The sequence below is a fragment of the Acomys russatus genome, chromosome 5, assembly GCF_903995435.1.
Source record: "Acomys russatus chromosome 5, mAcoRus1.1, whole genome shotgun sequence".
In the NCBI taxonomy this organism is placed as follows: Eukaryota; Metazoa; Chordata; class Mammalia; order Rodentia; family Muridae; genus Acomys; species Acomys russatus.
In genome coordinates, this window is record NC_067141.1 from 47,668,136 (window position 1) to 47,684,159 (window position 16,024).

The following is a 16,024-nucleotide window of genomic DNA, read 5'->3' on the forward strand; positions in this document are numbered from 1 at the left end:
TGCAGCTATGACATTTTATTCAACCATAAAGAATAGTAAGTTATAAAACTTACAGAAAAAAATGGATGAATCTGGACACTATTATATCAAATAAGGTAATCTAGACTTGGAAAGAAAAATACCACATGTTCTCTCTCCTATGTAGATCCTAGCTTTATTTTTTTAATTAAAATTTTCTGCATATAAATATTTTGGATACATGTACCTTGTGCATACCTAGCGATTGCAGAGCATACACACACACACACACACACACACACACACACACACACACACGGGGGGGGGGAAGCAGGAGGGAGTGGGAGAGAATATAATTGTGGGTGCGAGATCATCAAACTAGAAAGGGGATCAGAAAGAAAAAGAAAGACATGTGTGATATAAAAACACCAAGGGGACTAGCACATATGAAAAGATACAAGGAATATAAGGAGAGGTGTCTCAAAAAACAGGAAATTTCAACAGAAACAAATTATGTTTGAAATGCCATAATGAAACTTGCTTTCTATTATAATTTAAAAAAGAAAAAGAAAGAGACAAAAGAGGAGCTTTCTTTCCATTTCCCACTATTATATTCCAGACCTCAGGTCAGGAACATTACATGTATCCTGAAATCCTCTGACAACTGAAGTTGATTAGAGAATATTCTACTTCCATATCAGAATAATAAAAAGTTCAGACTATTTTACATGGATCACTGTTATAATATTAATACATAATTAAAACAAATCTAAGCTTTTAGTCATATTAACATGATGAATGACTTCAAATGGACTCTGTCATGCATGCTTGTCTTGTTACAGTTCCCACAGTGGGTAAAATCCAAACTGTCGGAGAGCTTACAGGGTGGCATCATTGGGATCAAGAGAAGCAACCAGGGAAAGAAGCAAAGGCAGAAGAGAAGCAGCCACACTGCAGGGATGCACCAAGCTGCAAGGCTGTGAGGAGTACACATCCTGCAGGGATGCACCCAAGCTGCAAGGGTGTGAGGGGTACACATCCTGCAGGGATGCACCCAAGCTGCAAGGGTGTGAGGGGTGCACATCCTGCAGGAATGCACCCAAGCTGCAAGGGTGTGAGGGGTGCACATCCTGCAGGGATGCACCCAAGCTGCAAGGGTGTGAGGGGTGCACATCCTGCAGGGATGCACCCAAGCTGCAAGGGTGTGAGGGGTACACATCCTGCAGGGATGCACCCAAGCTGCAAGGGTGTGAAGGGTACACATCCTGCAGGGATGCACCCAAGCTGCAAGGCTGTGAGGAGTACACATCCTGCAGGGATGCACCCAAGCTGCAAGGGTGTGAGGGGTGCACATCCTGCAGGGATGCACGGAACAAACACACTGCAGAGGCACACACACTCCAGGGACACGAAGAGCACAGAAACTGCTGTGCTAGAACCAAGGATGGAGGGATCCCGAATTCATGTAGGTACATCTCAAAACCGTTCACTAACAAAACCCAATTTGAAATCACTGCTGGCAGTTTGAAGTAATTTTTAGTTTCTTTGTGTATAGTAATACATTGACTTTCAATTCAAAGTGGCTGCAGAAGTCAATAAATTTATAAATTGCCACATTGTTGGTGAAAAGGAGACAAGACAGTTGGCGAGGCAGACTTGGGTAGAAAATAATATTCACAGAAGACCATCACTTTTATATGGATTTAACTGTGTAGAGGTCTACTAAATTCCTCACACAGGAATTTATACAAATTTAAAGATAAACAAAACCCTCATATCCATCTTGAGATTTAAAAATCACAGATGTGCAACCTTATCAGGGACTTGAGAAGGAATAAAACTTAATTACCTGAGTGAACCGGAAGTGCAGGTTAGCAGCTTCCAAAATGAAAAAATGACAGAGACAATTTGCTGTTGTTCCTTTTCAAGTCTTTGATGAGGGCTGGAGAGATGGCTCAGAGGTTAAGAGCGCTGGCTGCTCCTCCAGAGGTCCTGAGTTCAATTCCCAGCAACCACATGGTGGCTCACAACCATCTATCATGTGATCTGGTGTGCACTGTATACATAATAAGTAAACAAATCTTTTTTTAAAAAAGTCTTTGAAGGGGTTGAAGAACAGATAGTTTAGTCTTACAATGAAGCTTAGTTCTTTAGGGGCTAAGATGTTTTTAGGTCTAGATAGATATTTTAAGTTGATAGAGATGAGGTATTATAGATATTGATTTTCATTCATAATTTTAGACTCACCAAGATAGGAAAAATGTTTTCATCAAGTTTGCCAAATATAAGCAGCCAAATAACTATGAATGTAACATTTATAAAATTTCCGCTTGTTTCATGGTTCTTCTTGCTGTATGTAGTTTATTTTATCTATGTGTAATAATATAAATGTATATGTAAAAATGAAATATAATAAAAATTGAAATAAATCACAGATGTTAAAACATGGGCATCACTAGCAAGAAATACAAGTTTTTTCAACTTAGGGAAAATTATTAAAGCACACACAATTTCAACAATTTAAAATATTCTGGGAAGGCTAAGTGTGAACAAAATATGGGTATTTTTATTAACAAATACAGACAAAGCTCTAAATAGTTCAACATAAATAACTCTGTTGCAGTAAAAAAAAAATGTTAAAAATCATGCAAATAATCCCAGGACTAGAGGACTGTGCTAGAAAGTACCGTATTTCCCTGAGTTGGGGGAATTAATCAGCCAACTGACTTAAAATGAGGAAATGATGTGATCCAACTTACATTGCCCCATTGGTATAGACAGTGTCACTTCCTTCCACATACTGCACCTGAGCTGGGTAGACATGTTGGACCTGTTGAACTGTCTGTACCTGCTGCACCTGAAAAACAAATATGAGGACCATGGTAAGTAGGAGACACAGAATGGGCACACCACATTTGATCTGTTTTAATGGGTAGGCATCAAAAGGGTACAGCACATTAGACCCGTGACAAATAACAAATATAGGGTACACGGCAGTAGATGGGAGACATAAGAAGAGCAGACCATGTTAGATCTATCTGAAAAATTTCTCTAGAATCCTGATCAACAGGAGATGGTTAGTGATGAAATCTCTTAGGTCCATCAGCTTTCAAGTTAAGAAAATTGTGTGTCTAGATCAACTACAGTGCATACTGAAATACTTCTGTAATTTTCTTGTCAATGTTCATGTACACACATTTTTATGTTTTACATTCTGAAAGTTCCTTACTGGTTTTGATGATTTATGAAATTCTATTCCATTTTAATTTATTTAATTAAAAACAACTATCTCAGTCCATATAATGTTACTTGTATATTATTTTTCTCAGGGGTGAACATTTAGTATTGGATAACAAATTGATGAGCTCTTAACCCCTGAAAATGTATACATACAAATAACATTATATGAACTATGTAGGTTGTGTTTTATATGTTTAGGAATGCATACACAAATATATACATAATTAAATTGAATTACGCAAAAAGAAGTATGAATTTGAAAGACAGCAAGGGAGTGTTACATGGAAAGGGTCTTAGGGGAAAAGATGAAGTGAGGAAATACTGTAATTGTATTAGAATCTCAAAAAGGGAAACATGACAATAAAAATTCCATAATGAAAAATTTAAACACTCAAATATTTAAAAGTACCTTAACAAATTTCATGCAATCATTTTTGAAATAACTATCACCAGCCCTTTCCATTTACCCCATCCCACCAGGATTATTAAAAGAAATTCTAGGATCATATTTATTCTCATATATTGATTTATTTATTTATGTGCAAGGGGCATATGAAGCCTGAAAATCAAGTTTCAGGAGTCATTCTCCTTCTACCTCAGCGGTTCTAAGAATCAAACTCAGGTTGTCAGGCTGAGTAAATGTTGTGTAAATAAATAAATGTTGTGACAAGACCGTCTATCCACTGAGCCACCTCACAGTCCCCAATTTGTTATTTTTAAGAGATAAAAGCCAGGTGTGCTGGTGCACACCTTTAATCCCAGAACTCAGGAAGCAGAGGCAGGTGAATCTATGTGAGTTCGAGGCCAGCCTGGTCTAAAAGAGCATTCCAGGACAGCCAGGGCTATTACACAGAGAAACCCGGTCTCGAAAACAAACAAACAAAAACCATTACTAACATTTATTTATAATAATTATGCATAGGCATGTCTGTGTGCAGGTGTTCACTGAGACCAGAATAATACTTTGGACCCAGAACTGGAGTTGTAAGCCTCCCTACGAGGACAATAGGGACTAAAGCCAGGTCCTCACAAGAGCAGGATGCATTCTAACAACTGGTCCCTCTCTCCAGTCCCAAGAGATCACACTTATCAAGTTCCATCACGTCACCTGAAAATTATCATTCAACGACCTTTGCAGTGTTGACTGTTCAAATCAAGATGCTAACACGTTCTCCACAGGGCGATCAGAAGCCTCATACCTTAATCCGTAACCTTTACTCACTCTTTTTATACTTTTCCTGTTACCTCTTAGGGGCAGGTATCGGTCATTTACTTCAAAGGCTTTCTGGCATTTTTGGTTTGGGTGAATAGCATCACTAAATTTTGCGCTGTGTTTTTACATGTCATATAAATTGGTGGTTGAAATCTAGCGAGCAACTTGGAGCTAGAGAGATGGCATGTCATTTTACTGGCAACACACTTGATACCCAGCACCTATTCTGAGCAGCCACAACAACCTATAACTGCAGTTACAGAAGACTGAGTACCTCTGGTCTGAAGGAAGGGCACCTGAACTCATGTGCTCCTACTCCCCATCCCACTCTCCATACATACATGATTAAAAGTCAATTGAACATCTAGAGAGCTGAAGAAATTCCATTTGAAAAAGCTGAGTGTTTCCTATTGCAGCTGTCAGGGGGCTTAAATGAAGCTTTCTGCAATGTCAAGTTTAGCCTAAAGGGCTGGGTAGCTTTCAGATTCTTTAGGCTAAAAACATATCTGTTTCCCTGAGAACGCTAATAAACATCAGAGACCATTTTCTAGAGAAAATAGTAATAAAAATGTAAGCTTAGGGCAGTCAGTCTGCTGTCTTTTTCTTATTAGCAGATTTCTACAAAAAAACATGAATAATAGGAAGTCCGCTGTCAAACAGTCTCCTAAAAATGACTGCATGAACAAAACTGGAAGGATAAGATCATGCTATCAGTGGATATGTAAACATGGGAGGGGAAATTCTACAGCATACGATTTTATTCTGTAAGATGTCCTAGAGATCTTACTACTAAAATGCGTATACATCTTATTTTGTTATTTTAGCATTAGCTCTATATTATACACACTATATTACTGAAATCTTTAAATACCTCTACTTTTTATAATCATTAAAGGTTTACTTCTTTGTTTTTATTAAGTACATTATTTGAAGTAATCCTGAACATTGCTTCAGAGAGTAGATTTTCTTGTAAATTTTACATACATTTATGTCTATAGATCTTCCATGATATATGCAAGTACATGCCAGCTTTCTTAAGAAAACGGCAGTCACTAATATAGTATTTTGGTAGTTTTTATAATTCTACAGTAAGATAATTTTTAAGCTGGAAATTCTGTCATTACTCTTAACATCAAAGTTCTGAAATCTACATACATTGTTCATCTCTAATTTAATCTTGTAATCTGCTTAATATATTTTACAATTTTTATATATTAAGGATTTTTATATTTATAAAGAGAATTATTATTTATTATTAACTTTTTCTTTTTATTATTTTTCCTTTTTTACATACGCATTTATATTATTACATATATATACAATAAACTACCTATAGCAAGAAGAACTATAAAACAATCAGGAATTATATAAATGTTATATGCATAGTGTTTTGGCTATTTGTATTTGGCAGTCTTGAAGGAAACATCTCTCCTATCTTGGTGAGTCTAAAACTTTGAATTTAAATCAATATCTATCATATCTCATCTCTATCAACTTAAAACATCTATTTAGACCTAAAAACATCTTAACCCCTAAACAACTAAGCTTAATTGTAAAACTAACCTATATTGTCTTTAACCCCATCAGAGACGTGAGAAGGAATAAAATTAATTATCTGAGTAGACTGAAAGTGCAGGTTAGCAGCTTCCCAAATGAGAAGATGACAGAGACAGTTTGCTGCCTGAACAGCCACCTAAAACTCTCTATAATGCTGGAGCATCATCTTCAGCCTCCTGGCCCAGTATATCTGACAGGCAGGAACTATTGAGGACTTGTTCACCCTGTCTTGGAAGAGTTTGGCTGTCCATTCTGCATGAATCCAAGCTTGCCCATTTTTAGGCAGAATTTGTCTGTGGCTGAAACAATGATAGTTTGCCCAGTGGCTGGCTTGCCACATTTGAAGTCATCTCCATAGGGAGGTTCTTTGATGCTCATCATCTTCTTTGACATAGGCTGGGTGTTGCCAGGATATAGTTCTTTCTTACTGGTTTACAGTAGTTATTTTTATATGAAACACTGTATTAAATACTGAAATGTATTTATTCAAACATACAACTAGATTTTATCTTCATTTACGCCACTTTCTCCAAGGAATAATCTACATGTCTCTCTCAGAAGTACCTAGACATGCTTTTTCTCTCCTCTAGCCCAGCAAGATGCCCAAGGTAAAGAAGGCCAAAGGGAAGAAAGTGGGCCCCCGCCCCTGTCATTGTGAAGAAACAGGAGGCCAAAAAGGTGGTCAATACTGTTTGAGAAAAAGCCCAGGAACTTCGACATCAGGTAGGACATCCAGCCCAAAACAGATCTCATTTCATTAAATGGTCCTGCTATATCAGGCTACTGCAGCAAAGGGCCATCCTCCTGCCATAACCAGTTCACCCAGGCCCTGGACCAGCAACAGCCACCTAGTTGCTTAAGATTGCCCATTGGTACAGGCCAGAATCAAAGCAGGAGAAGAAGCAAAGGCTACTAGCCCATGCTGAGAAGAAAGCTGCTGGGAAAGGGTACGTCTCAACTAAGATACCACCTGTCCTTCGAGCAGGGGTCGATACAGTCACCACCTTCGTGGAGAACAAGTAGACTCAGCTGGTGATTGCACATGATGTAGACCCCATTGAGCTGCTGGTTTTCTACCTGCCCTGTATCAAAATACGGGGTACCCCTACAGCGTCATCAAAGAAAAGACGAGGCTGGCGTGGCTGGTCCACAGGAAGACTTGCACCACTGTTGCCTTCGCACAGGTTAACTTGGAAGACAAGGGTGCTCTGGCTAAACTTGTGCAAACTATTAGGAACAATTACAAGGGCAGATAAGATGAGATTGGCCACGTCCTGGGTTCCAAATCTGTGGGCTCGTCTTGCCAAGCTGGGAAAAAAAAAAAAAAAGGCTAAAGAACTCGCCACTAAACTGGATTAAATGTACACTGCTAAGTATTCTGTACATAAATATAATTACAAAAAATTTTTAATGTGGCTAGACATACTAGATATAGCATCCAGATTTAGTATATATGGTGTATAGATACATGATACGTAGCTTCTGTCCTATGACTATTTACCATCTTTTAGATTATAAGATTTAAGATCATAAATACATTCACAGCTTTAAACTGTTCATTTTGTTTCTTAAACTAGAATGTGTTTCAACATCGATGTTAGTCTTCATACTTTGACACTATTTTTAGTTTATCACAAAACACTATTGTCCAGAGCAGTTTTAGTGTTATAGAAAAACCAAAAGGAAAATAGATCAATTTTCTGTAACTAATACTCACACTCCCACCCTGAGTGGTAGCATTAGTTATAACTGATGAACTCACATTAAAATACCAGTAATAATGTCTTCAATATGATTTGTGTGTGTGTGTGTGTGTGTGTGTGTGTGTGTGTGTACACAAACATATGGACCCATACACAAGCAAAATTACAAAGTAGACTTGATAGAATGACATAGATTTTGAGTAACATGGGAACCGGTGAGCAGTTGGCTTCATCTTTTATTCTGTAAGGTCATACTGCTCTTGCATTTTTAAAATGAAAATTTATCAATATATTATGGGCACAAACTGCAGTACAGCACTTCTACTTGTGATACTGTCCAAACAAACACTACTGGAAATGTCCTCCAACAGAAAACAATATGAAGCTAAAAATCTCATGTAACACATGTAACGATGTTTTCAGTAATGTTTCAGGACTTCTTTCTGAGGTCAATAACATGAAAGTGCAAAATCCATTAATTTTGATTACAACAATTAGTTTTACTTCTTTTGATATACTGAAAAAATTTGAGTATTGTAACAGCAAATCTGTTCATTTGCTTATTTTAAGTTATGTGTACGTGTTGTGGGTATAGAAGTGTAAGCACAGGCACCTTCAGAGGCCAGGGACATTGGATTCCCTAGAGGTGTAATTGCAGGCAATACTGTGGCACCCAGCACGGGTACTCAACAGTCAGACTCTGGTGTTCTGCAAGAATAGTACATGATCTTAAGCACCGAACCATCTTTAGAGCACCCTAGTTTCTTCCCGTAATAATTTCTAGAATGATTTCCAAAATATATACTTGTATGAAGTAAAATATCAAACAAGGGATTTTGAAGTATACAAAGCAATTAAATAAGTAAAAGATGGTACAGGCCTTTTTGATAACAATAAAATTTGATGGCCATGTCAATTTTGCTTTTAAATCCTACTATTCTCTATCACATTTATGCATAATAGATGTTCACCAATAACTGCATAAAATTATGAGATTCTGTAATTAAAGTAGAAACAAATGATATACTCCAAGAATCTTGGAAGTGAAATCCTATCAGAGATTGTTCAAGGACAGCGATCTACAGGAAGGCTCGTGATCCACGGAGGCTTCGCAGGATAACATGGAGCTAGGGTTTCGTTCTCCACACCACATACTGAGCTAAAGAGCTGACTAAATGAATGGGGGAAGACTAAACAACTGAAGTAGAAGGTTACAGCCACCTTTAAATCAGTTTCTGGAGGGCAAGAGATGGAAACAGACACATTGCTAGGTATGTGAGAAGACAGTCCTTCACGGGATGAGTCATAGTTGAGTATGCAAAATTAGGGACATGTCATCAGTAGTAAGGACAGAAAAAGAGAAAAACCAAGAAAACAAAAATTATTTATACATGCATGTCTGGTTCTATAGCAAGAAACTAAGATCCTGAAAATGTTTTACCGTTCAGTTTAAGTGTGTCATTTAATTTTGCTTTGCAGTGGGCTCTTTATCACTAGAGGTGGGTTATAAAGCCACTGAGATGCTCCCTCCTCTTTCCGCACCATCAGAGCTGGTGAAATCTAGGGAAGGGCCATGGGCACAAATATGGTCCATTATGACCAGTAAACCCAGTCACATGATGCAAATTGAGAATGGCAGAACCCAGCCCATTTTATTTTATTTTTAAATTATTGTTATATTAGCCCAAAGCCCCAAACAGATTAAGCACACCATAGATATCTAATAATTACTCAATAGCTAAGTAGTATACTACCTAGCAAATGAATTGTTAATGAATATTTATAACATTTATATTATCTTCCAAATTTAAGTATCAACTTTTACTGAAGAATAATAAAGTTACTAAAAATACTGTTTATTTGAAAGTAAACAAATAAGACAGCTTTTAAATGACATTTTATTTATACTCATGTAGATGTACCTGTGTTAATGTATGCCATTTGTATGCAAGTATCTACAGAGGCCACTGGAGCCAGAGTTCAAGCAGTTGTGAACTGTTTGATTTGAGTGCTAGAACTGGACTCAAGGCCACTGGAAAACCTGCAAGTGCTCTTTACTGACAGTCTTTTCTCCATTCTCCCAATATGACCATTTTTAATGTTGTTTAATGTAGCACTAAAAGTGAGAGGTGAAAATTTGACATTGCATGCTATTTTCACTTTCTGAAACAATTATGACTCAAAGTTTTCAAACATTATTTGGTAGTCTGTTAGACGTTAAGTGATATTTGGATCTGTGTTAAGGAATTACGCATTGGAAACTGATTTCCATTTTAATCCCCACTAGTTTAATGCAGAAAATTCAAGGAAGCATTTATGATTGAGAAGGGGAAACTAACTTCCTATCAGTATTTCATAACCATTGCCAAAAATTTTATTTCCCATATCTCTTTGTGACATCTCTAACCTGACACATCTGCTGCTATTCACTCACACTCAGGCCCTTAGAAAAGAAAATGGCTAAATAAGCTCTAGATGAAATTTCATCTGGTAATTCCATTTGCACTTCCAAAATGAATTCCAAAAATGCTTCCAAAAAGAATTAATCAATAATTTCAATATTTTTGAGTTTAGTAAAAAGTTAAGCAGCCAAACTATGAATTGAAAAAGACATAAAGAAAGACAGATTTAACATAAGTTAATCAACAGTGTTTATAATTAACTATTTAGTGAATAAAAGTGGCTTGAATATGTGAAACCCCAAATGGCCTTGAACCAACATTTAAAAGCTTAGAAAGTTGGCAGTAATGAGGGTCTCATTACAACAATGTTCTACATCAGATGGCTATTCTGTCCGCTGAACCAAAAATATACTGCCAAAATTTAAATATATGAAATAACACAGTTATATTCATAGTGCTTAGGTGGCGAAGAAACAACTTTATTTAAGCACCGGTATCACCACTAAAAGTGTAGTACTCTGAGCTCATTTGCTTATTTAATGTACATTTTTCATGATTTGTCTTATTTACAATAGAAGTGAATATCAAAGCAAATTACACACCACAGGAACATGTGCTAGTTCAACAGAATCAATTAATATATTTTGAGGACAAATTTACACAATATGTTATTTTGGATGTGTTTCAAGAAAAAGAATATGAATCATACTTCAAAGCAGAAATCGTTCTCAATGGTAAATGAAATCACGTATAATTGTTAAGTTCATTAGTCAGCTAAGAAGCTTTCTAGTATCTTTGTAAAAAAAAAATTCTCCTTATGTCAAGATAATTATCGTGCTCATAAGAGCATTCGTTATACATTTAGCTGGCACCAATTGCTGTAAGTATTCAACTTAAGAGCTACATAAAGTTGTGTTAACATCACTCTAACAGGCCTACAACAGACATGAGAGACCGCTCTAACCAGATTAAAAAGATGAGCTATAAGGGCAGTTGAGCAGGCTACCAAGAAGAGACTTGATACCCTATGAGCATATACAGGGGGAGGGGGTCCCCCTCAGTCACAGTCATAGGGGAGGGGAGTAGGGGGAAAATGGGAGAGAGAGAGGAATGGGAGGGTACAAGGGATGGGATAACAATTGAGATGTAATATGAATAAATTAATAAAATATATTTTAAAAAGAGCAGTTAAGTGACAAGCTGCTATGTGACTGAGGGAAAGGGAAGCAGGAGGGAAAGGATGGGTGTAATAAATAGCAGGTGTAACGGCCAGGGAAGAAGGACAACAGTGCAGGAGCAGCACTAACTACAAAGGCCCCCGTGAGGAAAGAGCAGGACCAGGACTCATCTGCGATTTCCTAACTAGAAGCTGGAGGAACATAACATAACTGAGGAAAGAAAAGAGTAAAAGTCAAGAGAGCTGTGTGTGCAAGCTAGAATAAAGATGCCAGAAAAGAAAAGACACAAAGGAAAAACCAGTTTGTCTAAAAATCAGGGAGCTGGGAAGATAGAAATCAAAGGAAAGATTTTTTTTTTCCTCAGTCGGGTTAAAAGTAATATAAATTGTCACAAGCTTTTGAATACCTCTTACCAAGGAGATTCCTTCCATCACTGAATACCAGGCTGACTGTAGGTAATGGGTATTGATTTATGAGCACTGAGTCACATGAACAAGGCATGGTGACATCACAGGACAGCTGAAGAAGAAAGCCACTTAAGTTCTCTTTTGTTGCATGTACTAAGGAAAGGGTGTTTCTCTACAATGTTTATATTTACAGAGTTCATCCTAGGAAAATCAGTGTTAGCTAAGGTAAGCTTTTCAGTCTCCTGAGTATGATGGCCCCTTCACAAAGAAGATGGAGAATTGACAGTAGCACATGACTTTTATTTAAATGAGAAAATTCATTGTAATAGAAACTTGAATTTGTTTCTTTATGTTATAAATTCAATCAGTGGCACTGAGATTGGCTGGCTCGCCCACTTACACACTATGTAGTTTCTGCTTTAAAGTAAATTTCCGTTCTTTAGATACAATTCCTTGCAATTGACTTTAAATGAGTCTTCTTAAATTCAACCCAGTAAACACGGCCACAAAGCGTATTTCTGCAGCAGGGCTACAGGCAAATGGAAGCATAAGCTCCGCAGGATTATTTACTAAAACTATATGATTGCTATGGGCAACCTGGGGAAGTTACATCTGGTCTTCAAATATAATCAAAAGCAGAACATTCTCCATGAAACTGTCTCCTTCTGACCACTTCAGAAGCTGGGAACCAAACGGTAGAGAATTAACTCCATAGAATATTCCTAACTGCCTACTATCTACCATAGCCCATGACAAGTACCAACACACAGAAGGAGAGGCATCTGGGAGCAAAAATGAAACTCAAGAAGTTATCCTCAATCACAAAATACAATGGATGCTACATACATTTTTGTCATTAAATGTGAACACAGTCATTGCTTTTTACAAAGAATAATATTTTGTCATGGTTCTAATAAGGTCTTAGATATTACTTCCCTCACGGCCCGCTAGAGCGCACTACAGCTACAGTGATATTAATGGATTTCCTGGTGGGAATGCCTAAATACAAATCCCACACTGGCCCTGGCATCTAGTGGAGTGATGTCTGTGTGCAGGGAAGCAGAGATGGCTCCTATAGGGCAGAGGTCTTTTGTTTTGTTTTGTTTGTTTGAGACAAGGTTTCTCTATGTAGCTCTGGCTGTCCTGGACTCACTTTGTAGACCAGGCTGGTCTCGAACTCACAGCGATCCACCTGCCTCCTCCCGAGTGCTGGGATTAAAGGTGTGCGCCACCACTGCCCGGCTAGGGCAGAGTTCTTGAGAGTTAAGAACATGTTATTAAGCTGAAGTGTTAGCATCTGAGTTTTTCTCCAGTGTTTTCCCAAATCTGCAGAAAATCCAAATAACTGAGATATGTGTATTTGCTAAATGGTTTTCTTTATTCAATATTGCATCTTAAAGCTATTTACAGCTGTGTGTGTGTGAGTGACTGTATGCATACTGTTAATTGATTTTAAAGTATTTTACAATGTAAAAATTATTTCAGTGCTATACTTTTAGGGAGTGATTGGGTTACTTTTTATTACTTAAAGTGCTATAAAGAAATAATCTAGGTATTGTTGATATAGGCCAGTGGTAGGGCACTTGCCCAGCAAGTATGAGAACACAAATTCCATGCCAGCACTGTAAATCAAAACAAAGACCACATATTTTAACATGAAAATATGTATTTATTTTAAGCTAGTTTTGGTGTAATGACTATAATTCCTGGGCTGAAGAAGAAGAAAGAAAGACCATCAGAACTAGGCCAGCCTGGGCTATGCTTAACTGTGTGTGGATATAATCTTTCAGGATGTTTACTGGCCATTTGTTTTCCATGCTTTGTGAAAGCTTTCCATAGCCTTTGTCCAATAATTCATGGCAATGGATTGTCATTCATTACTGATTTTGAAACATCTTGTAAACAAAGGTTTTCTTATCATATGCTATCAAAACAAAGCTAAATAAAATCCCAGCTTTTTCTAAGCAGGTATTTAATCCATTTTATGTTTAAAATTATCATAATCAGCAAAACTCTCATTTATACAAGAATGTACTTACTTATTACTGATACTACATGTGTTTAATATTATTCAGATTGGCATGTGTACATGTACATATGTGTGCAGGTCTCTGTTGAAGCCCCAGGGATGCACTTCCCAGGAGCCAGGATTATAAGGAAGGACCTCCCCGACTCCTCCATTTATTTTTATATGGATTTGTGGATTTTAGAGCTGGAACTCAGACCATCATGTTTCCAGACATGACTTTAAAGAAAGATCTACCTCTCTAGACCACCACTTAGTTTTTATTACAATAGATTAGTTAGAGCAAGTTTTTCCTCCACCACGATCCCATATCAGTCAAATATTCTAATATATATTCTTTCCCAGGAACTTAAGAATCAGTAGGTTCATCTTTCAAGGAAACATTGTGAAGTGTTTCAGTGTGAAAATACTGAAACTATGTACTGATTTTGGAAATTATTCACCATGCGGAATCTTGCCATCCAGGAAGAAAGAATTCTTACTATGTATCCTCTACAACAATGCTCTCCTTTTAGAACTGATAACTCCTTAGGGAACTTTTTATACGTGAGTTGGATGTATCATCCTAAGTCACAGTTATGGATGAGCTATTATAAAGATTTCAAAGTGTTATTGTAGGCAGATTTTTCAAAATTCTCTTCCCAAAATACACTAATTCCTAATTCTTGCAACCCATGAATCTGATGCAAAGGCCCTTTGAGAGGTGTTATATGGTGTAGGTTACCTCTTAAAAAGCAGGCTGATCGGTGGCCAGACACCCTTAAATATATGAGTGCAGGGCCAGCTAATAGCTGAAAAGGAAATCAGAATCAAAGACTTCATTTCTACTCTGAATAATGAATGAGAGAAAGGGAATGTGGATACCTTCTAGAAGCACAGAGGACAGCCCAGCAAGTGGACAGCAAAGAAACAGTCAGCCACACAATTGAAATTGCCGGAAATTTGACAGCAACCTGAATGACTTTGGGATGATCAAATTGCCAGAAACTCTATTGGGACAGATGAAATTTACCATGAAGGACATGCAACGGAGAAGCCAGTCCAACCAACCCAGACTTACAAATAACCTATGAAAACTGAGATAAATTTTCCCAGCCAATATTTCAGCCTCCATCCCCAGAGGTCTGCTGCCAAGCAGGACAACAGGTGAGACCCTACACCCCCCATACCCTGTCTTCTGGGTCCCCCAGGAAAGCCCAGCAATGATGGACTCCACACTGGATATCCTAACAAAGTTGAATCTCAAGAAAATGACTTTAAATCCAATCTTACAAAGATGATAAAGGCCTTTACAGAGGAAATGAATAAATCCCTTAAAAAATAAAGGACAATACAATCCAGCAGGGGAAGCAAATGAACAAAACTGCTCAAGACCTAAAAGTGGAAATAAAGCAATAAAGAAACCACAAACTGAAGAAAACATGGAGATGGAAACCCGAATTAAAAAACAGAAACTATAGATGTAAGCATCACCAACAGAATACAAAAGAGGGAAGAGAGAATCTCAGTCATAGAAGATATGATAGAAGAAACTGATATATCAGCCAAAGAAAATATTAAATCTAAAACGTTTCTAATACAAAACATCCATGAAATTTGGGACACTATTAAAAGACAAAACCTAGAATAATGGGAAGAGAAGAATGAGAAGATCCCTAGCTCAAAGGCCCAGAAAATATTTTCCACAAAATAATAGATGAAAAGACTTAAGAGAACAACAAAATAAATTAGACCAGAAAAGAAAAATCTCCCACCACATAATAATCACTAATGTTCAGAACAAAGAAAAACTATTAAAAGGTGCATCGGAAAAAGACAAAGTAACATATAAAAGCAGAACTGTTAGAATCAAACCTGACTTCTCATCAGAAGTCTAAGGGCCAGAAGGGACTACTAGGCAGACATATTTCAGACTCTCAGAGACCAGACATGCTAGCTCAGATTACTATACCCAACAAAACTTTCAACCACCATAGATGGAGAATACAGGGTACTCCATGACAAAACCAAGTTTAAACAATATCTATATATAAATGCAGCCCTACAAAAGCTACTAGAAAGAAAACTCCAAACCAAGGAGGTTAAATATACCAAAGAAAATGCAAGAAATACATAATTCCACCACAGTAAAAACCAAAAGAAGAGAAGTACGTGCACACACACACACACACATGCACGCACGCACGCGCGCGCGCGCACACACACACACACTACTAACTACAACATCAAAATAACAGGAACTACCATTACAAGCCATTACAAGTCACTAATATCTTTAAACAAAAATGGACTCAGTTGCTCAATAAAAAGACACAAGCTAACAGAGTGGCTTCTAAAACA

At 37.3% G+C, this 16,024-nt stretch overlaps 1 protein-coding gene across 7 annotated transcripts in view; it reads right to left on the reverse strand.

Moving 5' to 3' along the window:
- Positions 1–16,024, reverse strand: part of Rfx3 (regulatory factor X3) — a 263,116-nt gene that overhangs the window by 106,667 nt on the left and 140,425 nt on the right. For all 7 annotated transcript variants that reach the window (XR_007830654.1, XM_051146299.1, XM_051146298.1 and 4 more), the window contains one exon: positions 2,718–2,815. Coding sequence is in view for 6 of the 7 variants with exons in the window: in XM_051146299.1 (XP_051002256.1) it covers positions 2,718–2,815 (98 nt within the window). In the remaining variant the exon portion in view is untranslated. The remainder of the gene's footprint in view (positions 1–2,717; positions 2,816–16,024) is intronic.